Source organism: Trematomus bernacchii, unplaced genomic scaffold, assembly GCF_902827165.1.
Source record: "Trematomus bernacchii unplaced genomic scaffold, fTreBer1.1, whole genome shotgun sequence".
In the NCBI taxonomy this organism is placed as follows: Eukaryota; Metazoa; Chordata; class Actinopteri; order Perciformes; family Nototheniidae; genus Trematomus; species Trematomus bernacchii.
Window position 1 is genome coordinate 2388517 of NW_022987733.1, and position 23941 is coordinate 2412457.

General features: G+C 40.9%; 1 protein-coding gene across 1 annotated transcript; it reads left to right on the forward strand.

The window, feature by feature from the left end:
* The first annotated feature begins 13671 nt into the window (after positions 1-13671).
* Positions 13672-21859, forward strand: hapln2 (hyaluronan and proteoglycan link protein 2). Its single transcript, XM_034145880.1, has 6 exons — positions 13672-13824; positions 14043-14144; positions 15300-15656; positions 16876-16992; positions 19216-19398; positions 21101-21859. Exons 1-6 carry the CDS (start codon positions 13791-13793, stop codon positions 21376-21378), a joined length of 1071 nt encoding a protein of 356 aa, XP_034001771.1. The 5' UTR covers positions 13672-13790; the 3' UTR covers positions 21379-21859.
* Positions 21860-23941: the final 2082 nt, after the last annotated feature.

Consider the following 23941-nt stretch of genomic DNA (forward strand, 5'->3'; position numbering starts at 1 on the left):
CAGCCCAAAACATTTCCATTAGGTTTTACCAACGAGAGGAAACATGCGTAGTGTTTACAAAAAGCTGCAAGAAGCTCAAACACAACGGAGACCAGGGGACACTAAAGAGTGACGCACACAGCTGGGAGACCAGGGGACACTAAAGAGTGACGCACACAGCTGGGAGACTAGGGGACACTAAAGAGTGACGCACACAGCTGGGAGAGCAGGGGACACTAAAGAGTGACGCACACAGCTGGGAGACTAGGGGACACTAAAGAGTGACGCACACAGCTGGGAGAGCAGGGGACACTAAAGAGTGACGCACACAGCTGGGAGACCAGGGGACACTAAAAAGTGACGCATAGAGCTGGGACACCAGGGGACACTAAAAAGTGACGCACACAGCTGGAGACCAGGGCAGGGGACACTAAAGAGTGACGCACACGGCTGGAGCGCTTGGGGTGTTTCTCGATGTCAAGGAAAGCTGCTCCAGAGCCACTATTTCAAGGATACTACGTCATCGAGTCCCGCCGAAGGACTGTTCCGATGTCCAGGATCCTTGGAATTCTACCGAGGCCGGCGTCCTTCGTTGCGGGAAATTTCAAGGCTGCACATGTGTAGACTCCGCGGTCTTAAAATCCCCACAATGCTTTGCGCACGGACCAATTTCCAAATCTTTGGCAGAAATCGCGCTCCATTTAAGGCGGGGCCTCGCATATGACGCACACCTGCACACCTGTTAGCCTGTTCCACCATTCTTCGTTTTCCGAGGATAGGAAGGATTCTTGCCTCGCTTCTGAAGCAAGTGACTCGGAGGGACATGTGCTAACAAGCAAGCCTCCTCGACATTGAGAAACACCCTTGGTGACGTTCAGGATTATAAAGCTGAACAACTGTCTCTGTCTCAGAGTTAGTCGTCTCATAACTGTAAGTGTTTGTCAGGATATCTGAAAGGACTAGGTTAGCTACGTTAGCTAGCTAGCTTACAGCAGATCTGCAGTAACATCTGAAGGAGTCATGTGACCACATTGTTAAAATAAGACCATAAAACATTTTAGGTAAGTTTCCAACAACAGAGACAGTTGTCCAGCTTTATATAAAAACATTTAGCGCCCCCTGCAGCGTTTTAGTAAATTATATTTCTACATTTTCATGTGTTTTGGCACATTTGTGATTTTATATTTGCATCGTTTCTGAAGCTTCACTGCGTTTCTTAATTTTACATTAGGCCTTAATCCTCTTCCATACAAATCCTTATCAAATATACTTTATAAACATGAAAAATGTTGATGCTATTGTCTCAAAATGTAAACACACTACATTTCCTTTTTCATCCTTTATTTCTTTGCAGACGTTGATGCAGTTGTGATGCATTAGTGATATGACAGGTTGTTTATTTTCTGTTTTATGTCACAGAGATGCCTAGAGTCGCTGTCATTCCAGAGCTTAAAGACACTCAAGGCAGACACCTGACATCTTGCAATAGGATTGTTGTGATAGTAAACAAACAGAGCTTCCTGTCATTAGGACATTCACGTCAGATTGGAGATAACACTTTACAATGGCGCCATTTTTCAAGTGTTGCAACACCAAAGTTCAACCAAAGTTTAGTAGATTCAAATCTCTTCTTTCGCCAACAAGAGGAACCCTTACTGTGCATTCATCTACACCTTTCAATACAACTTAAATAAACTGTCAATAATGTTTAAAGGGGAATTATTTATTTATGGATTACAGTCGCAGTTCTAAACATGTCCTTAAAGTTTTAAAATAATTGACATTGCAGATGAGTTGTCTGGGAACGTAATTTCTTCAGTTACCGCTTATTGGTAACTCATTAATCATCAAAACAGGTTTTTAATTGTATCTAACCGTGACAGATTAGTGCAGGTGTCGACTTGTTTTTGGAAGAAACCCATTAGTTTATGTCACGGTAAAGTCATTTTACAGTCCGTAAGAACTATTTTCCCTCTTCGTAAATGCCTACTGTACAAGTCTCATCCTGTCTTTTCTCCTGAACTTCTCTTGTTTCTCATCGCTTCATCTCTGCAGATACAGTTACAGGTTTCACTTAAATCAACAACCTGAGGTTCACACACTGAGACACTTTGGTCAGGTGAACATCCACAGGTGTAGATTTAAGCGACCTGGTATTCTTGCAGGAAGAGCTAATGGACAACAGATTAACACAATGACCTTCTGACCAATTGAGATTTTAGCTGGCGATATTTTTGGTTTACTGTCCTACATTGGAATGATTTCAAACCTGTTTTTATTTATCCTAATAATTATAAAGGTGTGCCTTGGAAGTATTTGTTTACATAAATTGTGATCAAAGAGGGAGGCGTGTGGCGCAGTGGGTTGTGTGTAGGTGTTCGGATCAGGGGGTGACAGGTTCAAACCCCACTGCAGTCTGCATGTCGTTGTGTCCCTGAGACACTTCACCCCAAATTGCTCCTGTGGGGATTGTCCACAGTATTGAGTATGTAAGTCGCTTTGGATAAAAGCGTCTAACAAGTAACATGTAATGTAATGTAATGTAATCAAAACGTTTGAGACCCACTGAGATAACTTAGACTAAAGTGAACTATCTAAACACTCAAGAGTCCTTTACCTCACTGAGCTGTAGTTATCAGCCTCTCAGTCTGACAGGAGAGAGCTCTACTTCTACCTTCTTGTAGAAACATCTTCTTATATCCGTTAGCGCAGCTAGCACCAGATGCTAACAACAACAATAGTCGGTACCGGTGCGCCCTCTCTCTCTCTCTCGCTCCCACGCTCACACTTTGGCTGTGAGCTGCGGGCGCCTGATAAGCCAACATCCCCCACTTTCATCATTAACAGCGCCCATCGTACAGAGCAAATGAAAAGTGTAATCGGGGTGAAAAGGGTGTTACCTCTACTTAATTATGAATATTGTTACATGAAGGCCGAAAGTTAGGATGAGCGCAAACAGTCAAAAATGTTTTTTTCCCTCCCAGAGACCAGCGCAGCGCCCCCCCAGATCTGGGCCCTAGGCGACCGCCAAAAAACCAGCCCTGACCTCTGATTTTGAATCTGGACAAAGCAGAAACGCCGAGTGGCTTTGTGAAAGTGCTAATAAACTGCAGTTCATCAAATGGCCACTTGAGGCTGGCTTCAAAAAGGATGTGTTGGAATGAGTCCAAAACTCAGAAATTAGTTAGCATTTTATCACATCCTATGGACATTTGAATATGTTTTTGCTTGCCTGAAATAAAGTCTATGGCTATTACAATTTGAAGAGATTTTAACGCTTTGTTCTACGATAAAAAATACATCAGTTAATACCCCACTGGTGAATTTTTAAATGGTCGGTTGCTAACAAGTGGGTAAATGAGACGACTGCAAGATGCATTTTTGTGATTGCATTTTTTCTTCAGTTTAATGTTATAGAGATGTTTTAAATTGTTGTCATTCCAGGGTTTTACTCAACAGTGGCTGAAATCTTGCGCGTGTCACATGCTAGTACAAAGTGTTCCTGTCATTATGACATTCACGTCAGATTGGAGATAATACTTAGCAATTCCTCAAATGTTGCCAATTGTAAAAATGTTCATGTGTGGCACTTCTGTGGTAATTCTTAGTCAGTTCCACCAGGCTCATGTTCTGTAGATTTAAATCTCTTTCAACAAATGTGGTGAATAACTCTGCTCCTTTAACCTTGAACATAAAAGCTGGTAAAAAATTACTCAGATTTTGTTGTTTTGTTGGGGTTTCTTTTAAACAAAAATAAGCTCAATCAAACGTAAATGGAAAGCAGAATACCGAATTCTCACCAGTCATTATATTTCTACCTGTTTCCCAACTCTCTTTACCAGGGCTGTGATATTGAGCGCTGTTTAGATAGTATTGACAGTCAGCTGCTTAATCCAGTGGAAATAAACAGTGGAAGTTGTTAGACATGCACACTTTAATCCAACTGAGCGGATTACATTTGATACAGATTTGTTTTGATGTTTGACCGAGATATGTGGATTACTTCAGCTTTGCTTTGTGTGATTTTGAGACATTTTAAGCTGTTTTATGGTGCACAAATACATCTGTAATTACTGATGTGTGCACAATTTTCAAACATAGCTAGGTATGCTAATGCGTATTGGAACAATTAAAAGTGTGACCTGGTGGTAGCGCTAAAGCAAAGGATATGCAAAACTACTAGAATTCATCCTGAGGCTGGCATTGTGTTGTGTACCAAATTATACAGTAATCCGTTTTATAGTTTTTGAGATGCTAACCCTAATTTTATTATATTATATATTATTATATGTCCATGTTTTAGTTTATTCCTTCTACTTAAGTACTTGATATTGTTTTATTGCACTACTTTTATTTTAGGTACATTGTTGTATTATTTTCATAGGCTTTTATACAATCTGACTTCTTTTTGCAACCAGAAGTTATATTACAAATCATAACTCACCTTCTGTGTGTTGTACATTTTAAGTGTGTTTTTTTATGATTTGGGTTCCTTGAAAAGTACCCTATAAATACAATTACTACTTTTATTATTAATTTTTATTTCATTAGTTGTATTATTATCAGTATAAATGAATGCCAAACAAGATATACTCAGGAGAGCAAAATTAAAGAGAGGTCCTACGCTCATTTTCAGGTTTATTTTAGTATTTGTGTCTCTACTGTGTCCATGCTTTAATGTTCAAAAAGCTCTTCAAAGAGCCCAGTCTGCTCTGATTGGTTAGCTGGCAGGCTCTGTTGTGATTGGTCGACCGCTTAGAGAAGTCCCGCCCCTTCAGCCAATCACATACAATGTGTTGGAGCGCTAGCCAATAGAAGCGTGAGTGTTACATATCGATGTCACTATGTTCTAGAAGTAAACAAAGGAGTCCAATGGAGGCGTTTCAGGCGGGCGGGGAGAGAAAATATGTTAGCCTCTGCAGACCATTTACATGCACTAAAACCTATAGAACACACAATGGAAACCCCAAAAACCTCAATAGGGCCTATTTGGGATTAACTCTGAATTATAAAAAACCTTGTGAGAGTTATCGGGGCAACAAGAAAATATCCAAACTGGGAAAAAAGTCATGTAAAGAAACCCGGTGTCACCTGACTCTCACCATGAGACTCCAGCAGTTCAACTGTGCGTGCCATAGATGTTTTATTTGCTGTTGAAGTTGGTGTTTCTTGTCTCTCCATCAGTGCAGCAGGCTGGCTCCTAGGACATAAGGCGATAAGACAATCTCCCGATCAGAGAGGGTGTGTTTGTGTGTGTCTGTGTGTGTGTGTGGGGGGGGGGGGGGGTAACTGTAGTAACACCATGGAGGCTACAAGAGGCCTGGCACCAGATGAGAGGAGATAAAGACCTGATGAAACCTGCCTGTGAGGTCACAAAGAGAAGCTGTCGAGGTATTTCACACATTATACTGTATACCAGGGGGGGGGGTACACGCTCAATGCAGAGTGAGTATGTGTGCATTGAAAAAACATCTATCTTAGCTTATCATGTCATCGTTAGGTTTATAATATGTTTAAAAAAAATCAAGGGAGCAAATATCCGGAAAACAGGGAGATTCGATTCAATTTTCACTTTCGATACGTTTTCATACAAACAAAAATTGTTCCTTTCCATTTAGTTTTTTACAAATACAAACCTGGTTCACAACTGTTTCGCCGTTTTATTGCATTGACGCAAATATTGTGAATGTTGAAATCACATACAAAAATTCTGATTCACAGGATGATATGTCAAGAAAGAAATATGTATGTTCTTGTACAGAAATTACAACGTTTTTATTCCCCAAAAATTATGAAACATTTAAAAAGGTTTAATGAGCAGTTTTTCCACACACACACACACACACACACACACACACACACACACACACACACACACACACACACACACACACACACACACACACACACACACACACACACACACACACACACACACACACACACACACACACACACACACACACACCAGAGAGGCCCTGCAGGCTGAACAGAGTGAGACAGGTTGGGAATGTAGATTATCTGTGTGTCTGCTCAGATCTCTATCTGCCTGTGGGAACATCACGGGGCGTCGACAGTTCAGACACGACGGGTTCAGCAGTAAATCACAACATGTCGGGGACAACAGGTCAAATATTCTCTCCTGTTTTTGTCTAGACGTTGCTAATTTAATAAAATACGTATGATAACTTAATTTAGGTTAGTGTGTGGGAGAAAAACTCCCTTTGCAGACCATTTGCATGCACTAAACCTATATAACACACTGCTAGGAGGTTTTTTTTCAAATTTAAAACATAGGATTATTTTGTTAATTGGATACATTTTTTAGCTTTACTTTCTGCCTGGCTGCTTCAACAAACTTTTCTTGTACCTTGACTATATATATTAATATTGGAATGAGAATAATAGTGTAATTTGCAATGTTTTATCAGACTACATCTAGGTCAACATGTCTCCTAAAACAAATATTCTTGCAATTCATAATGGTTTTCTTTTGAACCGTTATAGGAGGAGGAATCATAGTGATAAGGAGGTGGAAGGTGTGTGTTTATGCACCTTGGGTCAACATTTACAATAATTAATTTGGCAGTACGACAAGGAAGCACCGTGAGACGAGGTATGTCAAGGTTTACTTACCCAGCATTCATAGCGTGACCGTCCTCCTGAATGCACCTGATGAAAGAAACACAAAGCAGTGAAAGAAAAGTCAGTCGAAAGAACAAGTTCTCCTGAAGTGCTGCTTTTATTTTCTCCTATGAGCACCGACTAAAATCTCACACCTGAATCTGCTGCACTGTTGTATAGAAATTAAGCTACACCGAGGAGAGGAATGCAAAACATTGTTTGCTGCATAACAAAGGGTCAAAGGTTAAATCCAGATCCATTTACACTCCCTGTGAGCATGTGTGTGCAGAGATAAGAAAGGAACCCGCATTTACCTGCATGAGAAGCGGGGGGTTACAGGTGACCCTCTCTGAGCTGTCAGGAATATTTCTTTTTCAGGGGGCAAATCTTTCAATACGCTCAAAAACTGTCACTCTCCAGGAGAAGGGGCATGTGTAAAAATGTTAAAAATGTCCTCGGGGCTAGGGGGGAACCTTTCAGAGCGGTGCAAATGTTGTCAGAGGGAACATACTTTTAACTGTGAGGCTGTCTCCATGACCCCGCCACTTGTCACGCCTTTCGTCAACAGAGTCACGCACCGTGCAGCACTGATCCGGCATCAAACCTGCTCCCAATCAGCCTCTCATCTGCTGCACCGGGATGGGAGGGACACGTCAGATAAATACTTTTATTACACGGGTTAGTGTAAGTGTTGTTTGGACATTCAGCGCTCTGCTATATTTCTGTAGAGTGGTGAAGGAATGAGTCCCTAAAAATCAGAAATTAGTCAGTATTATATCACTTCCTGTTCTCTCGTGTTGAAGTAAAAAAAAGTTGAATGTGTGTTTGGTAGTAAGCATGAAATAAGGTCTGTGATTAACACAAGCTAAATACATTTTTGTTCTACAACACATAAATAAAGGAGGTTGCTAACAAGTGTCTAAAAGAGACGACTAAACATCATCAGGCCCAACATTAGCCACCTTTAGCTTAGTGGTGGTGACGTGAAGTCATGTGACCGTGCTGTAGTTCCTTTATGGCCCAACATTAGCCGCCTTTAGCTTAGCGGTGGTGACGTGAAGTCATGTGACCGTGCTGTCGTTCCTTTATAGCCCAACATTAGCCGCCTTTACAGTAGCTTAACGGTGGTGACGTGAAGTCATGTGACCGTGCTGTAGTTCCTTTATAGCCCAACATTAGCCGCCTTTAGCTTAGCGGTGGTGAGGTGAAGTCATGTGACCGTGCTGTAGTTCCTTTATAGCCCAACATTAGCCACCTTTAGCTTAGCAGTGGTGAGGTGAAGTCATGTGACCGTGCTGTAGTTCCTTTATAGCCCAACATTAGCCACCTTTAGCTTAGCGGTGGTGACGTGAAGTCATGTGACCGTGCTGTAGTTCCTTTATAGCCCAACATTAGCCGCCTTTAGCTTAGCGGTGGTGACGTGAAGTCATGTGACGGTGCTGCAGTGACGTGCGGTGAGGTTCATGGCTGGTGAGGCACTGACATATTATATTTTGACCTTAATCGAAATATTCGGTTATTTTCAAAAGCTTTTTTAGTCTGGGATTCGATTCATTTTAAACAGACCGTTCAACAAAAGGATACCCAAAATCTAAATATTGGATTGTTCTTTCTTAGTAAGATCCCATTTTCATTACAAATGTGGTCTTACCTTGACTTGAAGATGAAGTCCATGCTCTCCTTCTGGACAACAATCTCTATTACTTTTTTGTAAATGTCCTCATCTTCCTCTAGTTTAAAAACAAAAGTCTAGTTTGTTGTTTGCTCTACCGTCTCTGCGTAGAATAACAGTAGCAACAAGAACCTGTGGACTCACGTGCGCCCCCTTCAGTGCGGCAGAGGTTATGGCTGCCTCCCCTGGTGCTTTTTTCATTGCCGACGTATGATGAGACCAGCGAGCCTAAATATCATATATACGTGAAATAAGTTATTTAGAGACTATGGATGGCGAGGATAAATGTAATAAAGGGATCTACAAACATTACATTGGTGACCTACAGTGAGATGGTAACAGGCATGCGCTTAGGGCCCGCTTTCCAGCCAGTTTCTGTGGGGTGACGCATTCTGAGGTGAGGCAGATCTCATCTGTGCCTCACCTCACCCCACAGTAAATGGCTTGAGCGCGCTCACAAAATAAGTGGCCGTGCTAAATTAGTGCCCGTGCTCCAGCAAGTTACTGTGGGCTTACGAGAGGCAGAGCTCGTCCCTGCCTAATTTCTCATCTCTCCCGTAGCGGAGCTCGGCAAATTTGCTGATTTTGACTATAAAAAGCGATTGGAATCATACATAAATCACACTTACAACACAGATCAGTGGAGACATTTTATTATTATTACTATTTAGTTTTTCTTTAGTTGTTTTTCCGTTACATTGGAGTATGGCAGGTGAGGCTCTGCCTCCCCTGTCTCCCCTGACTGCACGTTGCTGCGGTGCTGTAGTTCCTTTGTAGCATGACTTTAGCTTTTTACTTCAGAAATCATAAAGTGGTGTTAATATGTGGAGATTATCCGGCTGAACTAAAAGTGTGAGTATCATAAACGTTGGTTTGCCACAGAGGTTATTTTCTGCAATAATCAAAAATCCAATGGAGAAATCTCATTGGCTTATGTTGAGGAACCAGGGAGATGTTATTTTAAGGGTTATAATTTCCAGCTGAATTAATTAAGAAGCTAAACAGGATGAACAGGAATATTCCGACTCAAAATAATGTGATTCCCAGGCCCTCTCTCTGCTGCAGGAGTGAAACCTCACACCGAGAACTAATCAATCAATCACATAAATCTGAAGTGTCAGAGAGCGTTCACCTGCAGGCGGAAATATGTTACTGAGAACTGCTGCAGCTGCAGAGCAGAGAAGAAATCGGTCTTGGAAAGGAAAATAATCTGTGAAGGCTCCAAACACTTCCCATTCTTCATGTTGAACTCCATCTGACTTGAGAAAAAGTACAATAAGCCTTTTGCATTTCAATAAGTAGAGTTAATCACATATCGTAGTTAAAATGCTTTGTGTAAAATCGTTTTGCATATGTGCTTTAATTGAGCTGATATGGACGATATGGGTTTTAATTGTGCTTTTGTTTGTTTTCCTTTTAATGAATCAATTTACTGCAGATGAAAATTAACCTCTATGGCCGAATCTGGCACCTTTACATGATAGACTCAAGGCTCATGTTATTAATGTGCATTGTCCCTCCTTAATGTAAATAAATAAATAAATACTACGAAGTATACAAAGGGAATGTTTTTCTTCTCTGCTTGTATCATGATATGAACTGTTGACCGTGGTGTTTGAGTCCACACTCATAGGACTCAAACTCTGTATAAACTAAACACACATTTTGCATTATAAAATGCATTAAAGTTACGACATTAAAGGTGGGGTAGGTAAGTTTGAGAAACCGGCTCGAGATACACTTGTTATATTCCATGGAATGCTCTTAACATCCCGATAGCAATGAATATCTGAAGTGCTTTGACAAAAAATCCATAAAAAATGTCATCTGTGGAAGCCGCAGTACTGTAAAAAGTACGACCAATCATCTGAGCCGGCCCGGCTAAAATAACTGGATGGACTACCTGCCTGTCAGCCTTCCATCTGTGCACAAACTTATCTCGTGCCCTCATTGGTCATGTGCACGTTCATGTGTTGGAGGAGGGGCTCTGTAAGGAAGTGGCAGATTCTTTCCGGTTGTGTATTTTCAAATTCTAGCGATCTCGAGCTGGTTTCTCCAAAATGACCTACCCCACCTTTAAGGAGCGATAAGAGCGTCATGTTTCTTAATTTATTCCTCCAAAGAATACTCTATTTTGTTTGGCCTAAGCATGTTTCTTCCTCCTTCCAGAAAAAGTGATGGCAACACGAAACAAATTGTTGTCCCTGGTGTTTAAAGAGGCCTTATTCTGCTTTTTGGGGTTTTCTCTTTCTTGTAGTGTGCTATATATAGGCTTTAGTGCATGTAAATCTACAAAGGCTAAAATCCCTGTGTTCCCTCCAGAGAGAGTTTCTCTATCCCTGGATCGCACAGATGAAACTAAGAGAGGAAGAAGTGTTAGTATTAATACTGTCTGCATACAGCAGAGGGCAATGTCTGTGCTGCTTACACACCGGAATCTGTGATGCTGATGAAAGAGAGAAAGAGGGGGAGAAATGCATGTAAAGTTGGGTTTTGTGATGACAGTTGCTCCATTTCAGAATGAAATAAGATAAAAGATAAATAAAATAGAATAAAATATGTATATAAACAGGAAGTTAAAGAAAAATGTCAATATATACAGGGGTGCAATGCTATAAATACGATAGTTAATAATTGCACAGTTTAAGATAGATAGATAGATAGATAGATAGATAGATAGATAGATAGATAGATAGATAGATAGATAGATAGATAGATAGATAGATAGATAAATAGATAGATAGGTAGATAGATAGATGGATAGATAGATAGATAGATAGATAGATAGATAGATAGATAGATAGATAGATAGATAGAGATAGATAGATATATAGATAGATAGATATATAGATAGATAGATAGATAGATAGATAGATAGATAGATAGATAGATAGATAGATAGATAGATAGATAGATGGATAGATAGATGGATAGATAGAGCTGCAGAGACAGTTGTCTGTTTTCACCTCGAGGCGTTTGGGTGAATATTAATTGGAGGGTAAGAAAGAGTCCCATTGATGACGGAGCTCAGTGGACGAGCAACACAACAAAAACAACAAAAGGACCCCATTATTTCATCTTTTCTCCACATTGGTCGGTGTTTGTGTAACCACCGCCTACTGTCACTGCGTGAGGCCGTGACCGACACAGCTTCCAATGACAAAGATGGCTGAATGCACTCTTTAGTCCTCTTTGGCAGCGGCCCCTCTGGGAAAGGATAGGAAACACAGGGAGGCTTATTGTGCTCAGGCTCATCACCATATACACACTGTATGCTACAATATGCTGTGTTACAGGAGGAGACAATATAATACTCAGCGTGCCAATTGGAGATTTTCAGTCAAATACGTGCGTAAACAAAAACAGGATTTCAATGCCACAGCGCTCAAGAGTGAAAATCACAATCACAACAGAGCCGGCCAGCTAACCAATCAGAGCAGACTGGGCTCTGGTTTCAGACAGAGGGTGAAAAGAGGTGCTGCAGCACAGGCAGTATGAGAGAAATAAAGAGCTTTTTAACATTAAAGCATGGAGACATGTAGAGACACTACATATTGATATACACCTGAACATCAGCAGGAGAGGACTCTTTAAAGTAGAGACACTACATACTGATATACACCTGAACATCAGCAGGAGAGGACTCTTTAAAGTAGAGACACTACATACTGATATACACCTGAACATCAGCAGGAGAGGACTCTTTAAAGTAGAGACACTACATACTGATATACACCTGAACATCAGCAGGAGAGGACTCTTTAAAGTAGAGACACTACATACTGATATACACCTGAACATCAGCAGGAGAGGACTCTTTAAAGTAGAGACACTACATACTGATATACACCTGAACATCAGCAGGAGAGGACTCTTTAAAGTAGAGACACTACGTTCTGATATACACCTGAACATCAGCAGGAGAGGACTCTTTAAAGTAGAGACACTACATACTGATATACACCTGAACATCAGCAGGAGAGGACTCTTTAAAGTAGAGACACTACATACTGATATACACCTGAACATCAGCAGGAGAGGACTCTTTAAAGTAGAGACACTACATACTGATATACACCTGAACATCAGCAGGAGAGGACTCTTTAAAGTAGAGACACTACATACTGATATACACCTGAACATCAGCAGGAGAGGACTCTTTAAAGTAGAGACACTACATACTGATATACACCTGAACATCAGCAGGAGAGGACTCTTTAAAGTAGAGACACTACATACTGATATACACCTGAACATCAGCAGGAGAGGACTCTTTAAAGTAGAGACACTACATACTGATATACACCTGAACATCAGCAGGAGAGGACTCTTTAAAGTAGAGACACTACATACTGATATACACCTGAACATCAGCAGGAGAGGACTCTTTAAAGTAGAGACACGACATACTGATATACACCTGAACATCAGCAGGAGAGAACTCTTTAAAGTAGAGACACTACATACTGATATACACCTGAACATCAGCAGGAGAGGACTCTTTAAAGTAGAGACACTACATACTGATATACACCTGAACATCAGCAGGAGAGGACTCTTTAAAGTAGAGACACTACATACTGATATACACCTGAACATCAGCAGGAGAGGACTCTTTAAAGTAGAGACACTACATACTGATATACACCTGAACATCAGCAGGAGAGGACTCTTTAAAGTAGAGACACTACATACTGATATACACCTGAACATCAGCAGGAGAGGACTCTTTAAAGTAGAGACTCTAGATACTGATATACACCTGAACATCATCAGGAGAGGACTCTTTAAAGTAGAGACACTACATACTGATATACACCTGAACATCAGCAGGAGAGGACTCTTTAAAGTAGAGACACTACATACTGATATACACCTGAACATCAGCAGGAGAGAACTCTTTAAAGTAGAGACACTACATACTGATATACACCTGAACATCAGCAGGAGAGGACTCTTTAAAGTAGAGACACTACATACTGATATACACCTGAACATGAGAATAATAGAGCCCATTTAAAGATGCAGGTGTAGGTTGGCTTCCAAGGTATTGCAGCTTGGTTCAGAAACGTCACCAATTTTACAAATAAGGATCATAGTCACTGTTAAAAAAGTACTAGATTCCTTCGGTTCTCTTTTGATGGTTTCACTAACTAACACAGAGCGGAATCAGAGACAAAGACAGCATGTCAGAGCTTCATTTGGTCATCAACATGTGGAGCAGAGAGGACAAACATCCTGTTTACACCCTGTTGACAACAGGCTGGGCCATATGACCCGGGTGAGGCGAGAGAGAGAGAGAGAGAGAGAAAGAGAGAGAGAGAGAGAGAGAGAGAGAGAGAGAGAGAGAGAGAGAGAGAGAGAGAGAGAGAGAGAGAGAGAGAGAGAGAGAGAGAGAGAGAGAGATGAACAGTCAGGGCTCGGACAGGAGAGCAAACAGGGATTAACATCTACACAAAGTTATGAATTATCCAGGAATTCAGACACTTTGAAGACATCGTGGAAATGTGGGAGGATGAGCGGACATCTGGAGCTTCTCAACTTCACAGGTTTGGACCATTTGTATTTATTTTATCAGTGCTACTTTCATATTTAGGTTAAAGTATAGTCTGCAAATACCATGCTGACCTTATATACTCCAACAAGTGCATAAAATGCTGGAGTATTTGTCACAGTTAATTATAATTTCTCCTATTGTCAGAAAAGTTTATGCATCAAAGACTGCAGTTTCGCAATAATTTTGTATCTTTTTTCTTATAAACTGCAGGATCTGACAGAGCTACTCCCTTCATAATGAACTGTGCTGTGATTCTTCTGTTGATATCGAGCTGCTTCACCTCCTCAGCTTTATATATCCCCAACAGAGCAGGTACAGTAACAATGATTAAGAGTTTTTCCTGATCCAAAGAAATGTTCGTCTGATCTTTCCAACTTCAAAGTTAGGGTTTAAATTCACGTTACTTTTCTGAAACTAAGACAAGAGGCTGTTTTACGATAATGATTGGCTGGGTGTGTTCAGGCCTGAATGTGGGCAGGGTTTGAACCTCTTACTCAAGTTATTTTTCCATTTTTAAAACACAATTTCTTTGTGTGATGCGTTTCTAAGTGGATCTCCATGAAGGCCTTCCAGAGGGACTGCCCAGTGTTATTCCCTTTTGTTTGATTTATGATGTTGGGACTAAAAACATATGACTTAGAAATGACATTACTATACAACCAAAGAGCATTAGGCGTTTTCACACTGGAGTACTTTTCCCCGTACTTTTCCCGTTTAGTTCCGATAGTTCCTGGGATTTTGCATTCACACCAAAAAGAGAACTTAGTTCTTGAGAACTTTTCCCCCTTTTCAGTCCCTGCTAGAGAGTAGGTACTTTCCTGGGGAGAAAAAAGTTCCAATTTCTGATTGGCTGGGCGGATTGCAAACCACGCCCCGTAAAACTCGGAAACGTTTTGTGAAGCCGCCATTGTATTTGCTGGCATTAGCATTATTAGCATTAGCATTAGCCCCGCGCACCAACGGAGAGAGAATAACTTATGGCAACACAAAAAAAACATGGGAGCGGTGGAGTGATGAGGAGGTGTCGGCGTTCTGGCGATTTACTCTGAAGGCTTCAGTAGAAGCTGCTGGGAGTCCCAGTGGTTTTCACTATAAGTAATGGGTTTTTTTTAGGCGGAGGTAAGAATTTACACTTTTACTATGTTCCATCTGAATTTACTCTGACACAGAAACATCTATATTGATTTTGACACTTCTACATCCAACTCACAGATGTAACCTTGCTTTGAGAAAAAAGATTATTAATTTAACCCTTTTAGAAGTGAAGTTATAGTCATTTGTCCTGTCATTTTCGAGCCTGAAACCTGAAAAACAGGCTTGGGGTCTAACAGGTTAAGACATCTGTAGGTCAAACAGATGGTGCCCATGCAGGGTGTGAACTGTCCTTCACAATGTTCTTTACTCTACTGAGGAAGCGGGAGATTGATTGATTGATTGTTTGACTGATTGATCCCGGTTCCTCCACAGTTACCTCGAAGCTGAAGTACCTCTTGGAGCCTCCGGTTTACGCCGAGGTCGTCGCTCGAAGAGGACAAAACGCCACCCTGCCGTGTATCCTGAGAACCAAACCCAGACATTACAAAGTTAAGTGGACCAAGCTGGAGCCGGAGAACATGGGGCGGGAAAACATCATCATGATCTCTAACGCACAAGCCTTCAAACCGTACGGCCATCTTGGAGCGCGAGCGTCTCTCCGGAGATCTCACAGCATGGATGCCTCGCTGCAGATCAGACGCCTCCTGCTGGACGATGGGGGGAAGTACCGCTGCGAGCTGGTGAACGGCATCGAGGACGAGAGCGTGGTCATTACTCTGAGGATAGAAGGTAATCAAAGCAGTATGGAGACCATTGGCAGCCAGAGGTGGGAAGTAGTGGAGTACAAATACTTCGTTACTGTAAGTACATGTTTCTGGTATCAGTACTTTACTCCACTACTTATTTTTCTGACGACTTTTTCCTTCTAACATTTTGAACACAAATACCTGAACTTTCTACTTCTTACATTTTCCAAACAGGCTGGTTACTTTAGTTTTAACCTGTTAGGCCCCAAGCCTGTTTTTCAGGTCTCAGGCTCGAAAATGACATTTCCAGAACAAATTACCTTAACTACACTTCTAAAAGGGGAAAATTAATAATCTTTTTTCTCAAAGTAATGATAAACCTGTGAGTTGGATGTAGAAAAGTCAGAATCAATATAGATATTTTTTATTTTAAAGAAAATTCAGATTGAACTAAAGCTACTCGTGTGTTGTCTGTATTTGCTTCCCCTGTCACGAGTTCAGATCGCTCAGTGATGATACTTATATTTCTATAATCTGTGGAATCTCAGGATGTTATCTAAGCTTGTTTGTGCAGATCCAATAAGTATATCGATCGGCATAGCTAGAGTTCTGTGCTAACGGCCTTAATATTGTTTTGCCCGTGGCTAACTCAGAGGCTCAGCGTTAGCATTGAGATTTTTTGTGAAAAAAAAAAAAAAAGATCAGTTAGCTGAGTTTCTTTCCGTTACATAGATATGAAACATTCATAGTTTATTAAATCTTAAGAAGCCCTCAGAGACTTTTGCTTGCAGATGTTGTGATTTCGGCCCCTTCGGCGGGTCCGTGGGGCTTAAGAGGTGTTAATCTGCGTTTGGTGGCGTGATCATTATTATTTAGAGTCATTGCGTGCCTATTGATTTGAACACGATCCGTGTATCCATCATTTCCTGGTCTTCTCTAAAGAAGAGGGACCAATGAAAACGTTGTCATGTTGCCGTTGTTCAGCATGGAAACATTCATTAGCTAACAATGACATTATTGTTCTATTAATATAAAGGGAGGTCAGGTACTGTACTCTTTAAAACAGCTGCTAGTTATGGGTACTTTTTACTTAAGTACATCTCAAAGCCCATACTTCTTTACTTTTACTTGAGTAAAGAAGTTTAGTCAGTACTTCTACTTTTACCAGAGTATTTTTAAACTCAAGTATCTGTACTTCTACTTGAGTAAAGGATGTGTGTACTTTTCCATCTCTGATCAAAACACCCTGCTTCTGTCTGCAGGAGTTGTATTTCCGTACCAGAGTGAAAACGGCCGCTACAGATTGACTTTCCACGAGGCGAAGGAGGTTTGTGCCGAGCAAGACGGCATCTTAGCTTCCTACTACCAGCTGTACAGAGGTAAACAGGACTGAAAAGTTTGTATTTCAATCTCAATCTCAATCTTTATTTATAGCACATTTAAAACGACCTCAGTTGACCAAAGCGCTGTACAGGGAACAAATACAATATAATAGACTCTGTGCATTACATTAATGCACACAATGTACAACAATATCTGTTTTCTTTCTTTTTTTAATACTGCCGATTTTTATTCCATATTTTATTCCTTTTTATTCCATTCCATTTCATGTAAATACTGTTTTTTTGAAATTATTTGTAATATTTTTCAAGTTCTCTATCTGTGTTTTTAGTTTTAGTTATGGTGCGATCACACCGGACGCGATGCGAATATAACCGCTCTAGTTTCACCGCGGTCCGCGGCTGTCAGCTGTGTTTATTTGCGTCATTCAAACAAGACGCGCTGACGAGGGAGCGGGGCTTATCTCCATGTAAATACTATGGTAGATACCAACTACAACTAAATTAACATATTGACCGTGATTTAATTGTAATACACGTTTCAAAAGGATGCCGAAGTAACAACATACTGATTACGGTTAGTAAAAACCATGAATTAAAGCTTTGACAAGTGTGCAGACAAGACGGCAGGCGAAAAACCTTTTAAAATTGGTGTTTTCTGAATTGAGATCAGCTAACGTTGTATATGCTCCGTCCACACTCACAACAACGTCCTAAAGACAGAAATAAAGCAGCGACTGTATTCACCATGACATAGACAGTCTGTGGTTTGTACATGTTTAACTTTTGTCCAGTTTCTGAACAGATATGAGGAGCTGTGAGCTCTGAGTGCTAACAGCTAACGGCTGATGTTTTGGTTTTCTGATTCAACGTAAGTGACGGCAGGCTGAGATCCTCACCGATAATTGGCTACCGCGCGAATGCGTCAAGCGAATTTCACGCTTGAGTTGAACAAATGTAACTCGAGCGGTTCGCATCGCATCAACCGCTTCATGCGCACCGTCGGAGCGAATTCGCGTCTGTCCGTGTCTTTGTATTGACTTTACATGTAATCGCGCCGCCCCCAAAATTCGCATCGCGTCCAGTGTGAACGCAGCATTAATGTGGGCATATGTATAAATGTGTCTTTTGATTGTAGGTATTGAAGTAAGAAGATATGATTCTACACTATATTGAAGTAAACATGTATTATTTTGAACTGTTTTATGTAATCACAAACGGGTTTTGATAATCACTTAGAAAAATAATGTTATTCTCACTTTTAAATTCACTGACTTAGAGATTCTGTGTTTCACACACCAACATTGATCCTTATCACCACTAAGAGCCAGATGCGGTCACTAAGTCGTTAAAAGACATCGTAAAATAAGTGGAGAAGAGCTTAAATGTCTGTGGGAGAATGGTTTAGGTGAAAATATCCCCTAGAAAGGAATGTAGAGTAAGATAAGGTAAAGATAAACATTGACTTTTGACCTGGTGTGGTTGGGGATCTCACTCTGTTCGAAAACTCTGATTGACCTCGGCCAGAAGCGAATCCAGCCAATCAGGGCACTTGGGGGAGGTGGTCAGTTTAAACAGCTCCTCCCCAGGGGCTCTCTAATTCGCTTGGGAGAAAAGTGGGAAGGAAGAATCGACAAATCTCCGCCCCAAAGACAGATAGAAATACTGATGTTTGTGTGTGTAAAATTGCTTTTTGGTTTGGTGAGTTTGTTGGTCCTGATAACTGTATCCGCATCGCATCACAAACTTGAAGTCCAATTTCTTCTCGTTTGATGAGTTTGTCTGGTCCTGACGCTTTTATCCGCATCGCATCACAAATCTGAAGCCCAGAGTACTCTGTATAACTTGTATAATTGTTCTATTTCCTACCAGTAAACTCAGATAATTGTTGTAACTTTTGATTCCGGTGTTTTCAATTCCTTTCTTAATTTAATAGAGATCCAGCCTCATCCAACGAACGGCGCGGAGAGGGGGGCTATTTAGCCACCAGAAAAGTGTTCTACTCCTACAGTATATACATATTTTTATACATGTTTTTATATATATTTGTTTTTGTATTCGGGATTGTGGGAAACTGTATTTCGATGTCTCTGTCTGTACACACAAACTGAAAGATTGACAATAAAGTTGACTTTGAGAGCTGCAACAGCGAAAGCCCTGTCACCTCAGGTTTGTTCATTGTATTTGCACATATTTTTCATTGTATTTGCACACAGTAACATGTGGACTTGCAGGTAAATCAGCGTGTTTGTCCTCCTGCAGCGTGGACGGAGGGTCTGGACTGGTGTAACGCCGGCTGGCTGCAGGACGGCACGGTTCATTACCCCATTATCCAGCCCCGACCCGCATGCGGAGGAGAGCTGCTCCCCGGCATCCGCAGTTATGGAGCGAAAGATAAAAATCAGGATCGGTTTGACGCTTTCTGCTTCACCTCGCAGACTTCTGGTAAGCTTTGAGTGGTTGAAGATTGTTAGGAAAAAAGTATCACTCGTCACCGGCTTGAGCTTTTGTCTTAACTTACATTATTTAATATCATATTCTGTTCTTGTACATAATCATATTCTATTTACACGTATATAGACTTTTTGCACTATTTATTTTTATTTTTGGAGGAGCTCAGGTCAGAAGATTTTCATTGCCATTTCTACACTGTAGCTGATAAATCCTTTGAATCTTTTGAATCTTTAATACTTGATAAGACACTGCTGCTAAGGAGGATCAAGGGAGAGAAAGAAAAGAGGTTAAATGTATATAATATCCTGCTTATATTTGTTTCTGTAAATTTGTATTTCCACATGAATATTTTCCACATGTATATTTTTAACTTTTTTAATGCTATTTTATTTCTATTTGAGACGTTTACATTTTTGATTGTTTATTTATAGTCTTTTAATTTCTCCAGTGTACAATGCCTTGTCTTTTTATGCTGCTGCAACACAAACATTTCCCAAATTGGGATTGTTCGAAAAATATCCCTCGTCCCCGGCTTGATCTTCAACATCAGGATCCATGTATTTGTGATCCTCTCCAGAATGGAAGTAGTCATCACATACAGAGCATCAACTAGTTCCTGAACAGTGTCCTTCACATGCTGATATCCAAGAGAGGGAGTTACACAGTCACAAGATGGAGGAATAGAAAGCAGTATTCAATGTTTACTTCAGATTAGCTCCACGTCAGAAATGAGCATGCTTGTCATATGTCTATCTCCATAGAGGCTGAATCATCATGTTAATCACATAGCTATCATATGCCTCAAACAGTCCTGATGCTCTTCTAGGTACTCATACATCCTGTCATGTACACAGCTACAGTTGGGATACCTTTGTTATCATGTGATACCCAAATATTGGAAGAGTTCATTCAGTATTTTCCCAACAAAGATCAAGGTTTTGTCTGGTTTGGAAAGCCTGAAGCAAATGGGACTTTTAAGGGCGTTTCACAAACCAATATTTAGTTTCAATTGATATCTGGTGCGGCTCGTTTGGGTGGTTTTGAACTCAATAATCGTGCATCGATGCAGACCAAAGAAAATGGTCCGAGACAGGTTGTGTGAGTTGGTCTTGGACCGTTTCCAAATAAACCAGAGTGGTGTTTCATTGCAGTGAGAAAATAATCCGACCAAATTGCATGAAATGAACCAAGTTTCGGTGTCGGTTTACTAATTCTGATAGAAGACTAGTATCAGTAGAGTGTGGTTTCGTGTACCAAATGCTTTCTAATAAGCCCCACAGTTTATCAAGTTGTGTTAAAAATGACAGAGAAATCTCTGAAGAAGTTTCTTAGTATTGAATTGGATTTCCCCATAGTCAAAAACATATAATTCAATATCCAAATCCCTGAAATTGATCCAGTGGGTTAAATTCTGTGGGAAAATACTGTTTCCTCGGCTGGAAATGACGTCCGCATTTTCGAAAATTCAAGTGGTTGACAGGATTTCTTTCAAATAAATGGCCAATGAACATGGACATTGTGGTGCTTCTATCCTCTTTTTAAACATTGTTAGAGCTTTCTGCAGGACCATAAAGACATACAGGTTGTGGTAGCTAACGTTCTCTGGATTAAAGCTCTCTTATAAAATAATTTCACAAATTGGGATCAACAAAGTATCTATCTATCTATCCATCTATCTTATCTCCTCTCTCAGGCTCCGTCTCCTTCGTCTCGGGGTCTTTCTCCTTCGAACAGGCCGGGCACGCATGTCAGCGTCAGGGAGCGGAGTTGGCGCTGGTCGGCCATCTTTACTCCGCCTGGCGTTTCCAAAACTACGACCAGTGTGACGGCGGATGGCTGAGAGACGGCAGCGTACGGTTTCCCATCAGCAACCCCCGGGAACTCTGCGGAGGAATCCCTGAAGCCGGGGTGCGCTCGTTCGGATTCCCCAACAAGATGAAGCCTCTGTTTGGAGCCTATTGCTACATGTAGCCCGAAAATAAGAAGAAATTCGACAGCAGGGCAACTTAGAGATCGAGTTTAAGCAGGAAAACATGTCCCAGAATTCACTGCTAAGCTTAAATTGATCTGCCAACAAAATGTCCTGAGAAAGATCTCAGCTACGATGATACGAACAGTAATGGAGAAATATGAGGTTGAATTCAAATGTTAATGTCTTTAAAAATGAAAAAGTCATTATTTAATCTAGTTTAATTTTCTTTTTAAGTATGGTGGCCGGTGCTACAACAAACCAAAACACTTCCACTTCCACTTAGTGGATTATAAAGCTGAACAACTGTCTCTGTTGCAGAGTGAGTCTGTCTCATAACTGTAAGTGTTTGTCAGTATATCTTAAATGACTAGGTTAGCTACGTTAGCTAGCTAGCTTACAGCAGATCTGCAGTAACATCAGAAGGAGTCATGTGATCACATTGTTAAAATAAGTCCATACATTTTTTTTTTAGGTATGTTTCCAACAACAGAGACAGTTGTCCAGCTTTATAATCCTGAACGTCACCAAGCGCTGTGTGCTTCACTTTTTAGTGTCCCCTGGTTTCCGTTGTGTTTTGAGATTTTTGCAGCGTTTTGTATTTGCAGCGTTTAAGCGTTTCAGCTTTAAAGGTCCCATGTCATGGCCATTTCTACTGATCATAATTCCATTGTTGAGGTCTACTAGAATAGATTTCTATTGTGCAATGTTCCAAAATCACATTGGTTTCTCATACAGCATCTCTGTATAGTATGTGTATTCACTCTCTGTCCTAAATGGCTTGTTGGAGCTCCTGCCCCCCCCCCCCCCCCCCTCCCTGTGAGCCCAGTGGCCATCTGCGAGACAGCGAGACACAGCGAAACCCAGCCCGAAACCAGCCCGAACACACACACACACCCGCAGCCTGGCTGGGAGTTTGTGTGTGTGCTCACACACCGACTCACAGCCTCGCCGCGTCCCACCGTCTCAGGGAGGAGAAATCGGCGGAGCTGCAGCTGAGAAAAGATTGAGTGTGTGTGTGTGAGGAAGTCCGTGGATTGGTCCATTTGGACCAATCCACGGACTTAACGTAACGGCTCCGCGGACGTAACGTAACGGCTCCGCGGATTGGTCCATTTTGACCAATGGGTCCATTTGGGTGGTCGTTACGTCACTTAGTACCAGGAAGAAAAAGAGAAATCTCCAACGAGGCGTTCTGGGGCAGCATAGACAGATCTTTTCTGTGTTAGAGTTTTACTCGCTGCAGGGTGTACTTTGAGGGTTTGTGACTCTGCAGACCGTTTACATGCAGAAAAACCTTCATAACACACAAGGGGACGGGTAATAACCGGAAAAGCATGACATGGGACCTTTAAGTAAATGCTGCACGTTTTTCCTCAAGTTGGTAAAACCTAATGGAAATGTTTTGGGCTGATAAAGTGTTTGCACCAAAAGGCCCCATTTACATGAAACTTGGTTTGTGCCCTCCTGATCTTAACATCTCTTAAAGTGAACAACAAAAACAATTCAGGGTGCAGAAAGATCTTATTTTTCAATAACACGAGACACAAACTATTGGGCTGAACACCCGTTGATGGAGCTTTTGACATCAATTTGATTTAAACATAACTCATGTCAAACTGAGTTATAATGAGACATTGTTTCTTCCTGGATGCTTTTCCTTAGCCTGAGAGGAAAACATTGGAGACATTTTGTTGTTAATTGGTAAGTAAAACAGTCGTATATTCAGGGAACCACAAACCACTCTGGCTTCCCAACGCACTTGCAAAATGTGGTAAATGGAATAAAAATATAGCTATGCACAATAACGTTTCAGAACGTCAAGGAAAGTCAAGTAAAGCGAGGTGAACATTTGTGTTTAATTAAAATGTTTGTCCATGTAACATGACACCAAACTGCTTCCTGCGAGCTCCAGCAAAGAAGCTAAAGCTCTGAACTGTAAATAACAGGATGTACCAGTTTATCTGTAAATTAATTACATGTTATTTAATGTATTCAATAAAGATATGTCCACTTGTCAGCGTATTGATTTGCCCATACACATTTTTTGCAATATTTAAAGAGGACATATTTTGCTCATTTCCAGGTTTATATCAGTATGTAGTGTCTCTACTTTAAAGAGTCCTCTCCTGCTGATGTTCAGGTGTATATCAGTATATAGTGTCTCTACTTTAAAGAGTCCTCTCCTGCTGATGTTCAGGTGTATATCAGTATGTAGGTTCTCTACTTTAAAGAGTCCTCTCCTGCTGATGTTCAGGTGTATATCAGTATGTAGTGTCTCTACTTTAAAGAGTCCTCCTGCTGATGTTCAGGTGTATATCAGTATGCAGTGTCTCTACTTTAAAGAGTGCTCTCCTGCTGATGTTCAGATGTATATCAGTATGTAGTGTCTCTACTTTAAAGAGTCCTCTCCTGCTGATGTTCAGGTGTATATCAGTATGTAGTGTCTCTACTTTAAAGAGTCCTCTCATGCTGATGTTCAGGTGTATATCAGTATGTAGTGTCTCTACTTTAAAGAGTCCTCTCCTGCTGATGTTCAGGTGTATATCAGTATGTAGTGTCTCT

Bases quoted from the DNA above. Each gene is read 5' to 3' on its own strand.
- hapln2 (XM_034145880.1), top strand. From the start codon at position 13,791: ATGAGCGGACATCTGGAGCTTCTCAACTTCACAG. The intron at 13,825-14,042 runs GTTTGGACCATT...TATAAACTGCAG, and splicing joins GGAGCTTCTCAACTTCACAG to GATCTGACAGAGCTACTCCC. The intron at 15,657-16,875 runs GTAATCAAAGCA...TTCTGTCTGCAG, and splicing joins CATTACTCTGAGGATAGAAG to GAGTTGTATTTCCGTACCAG.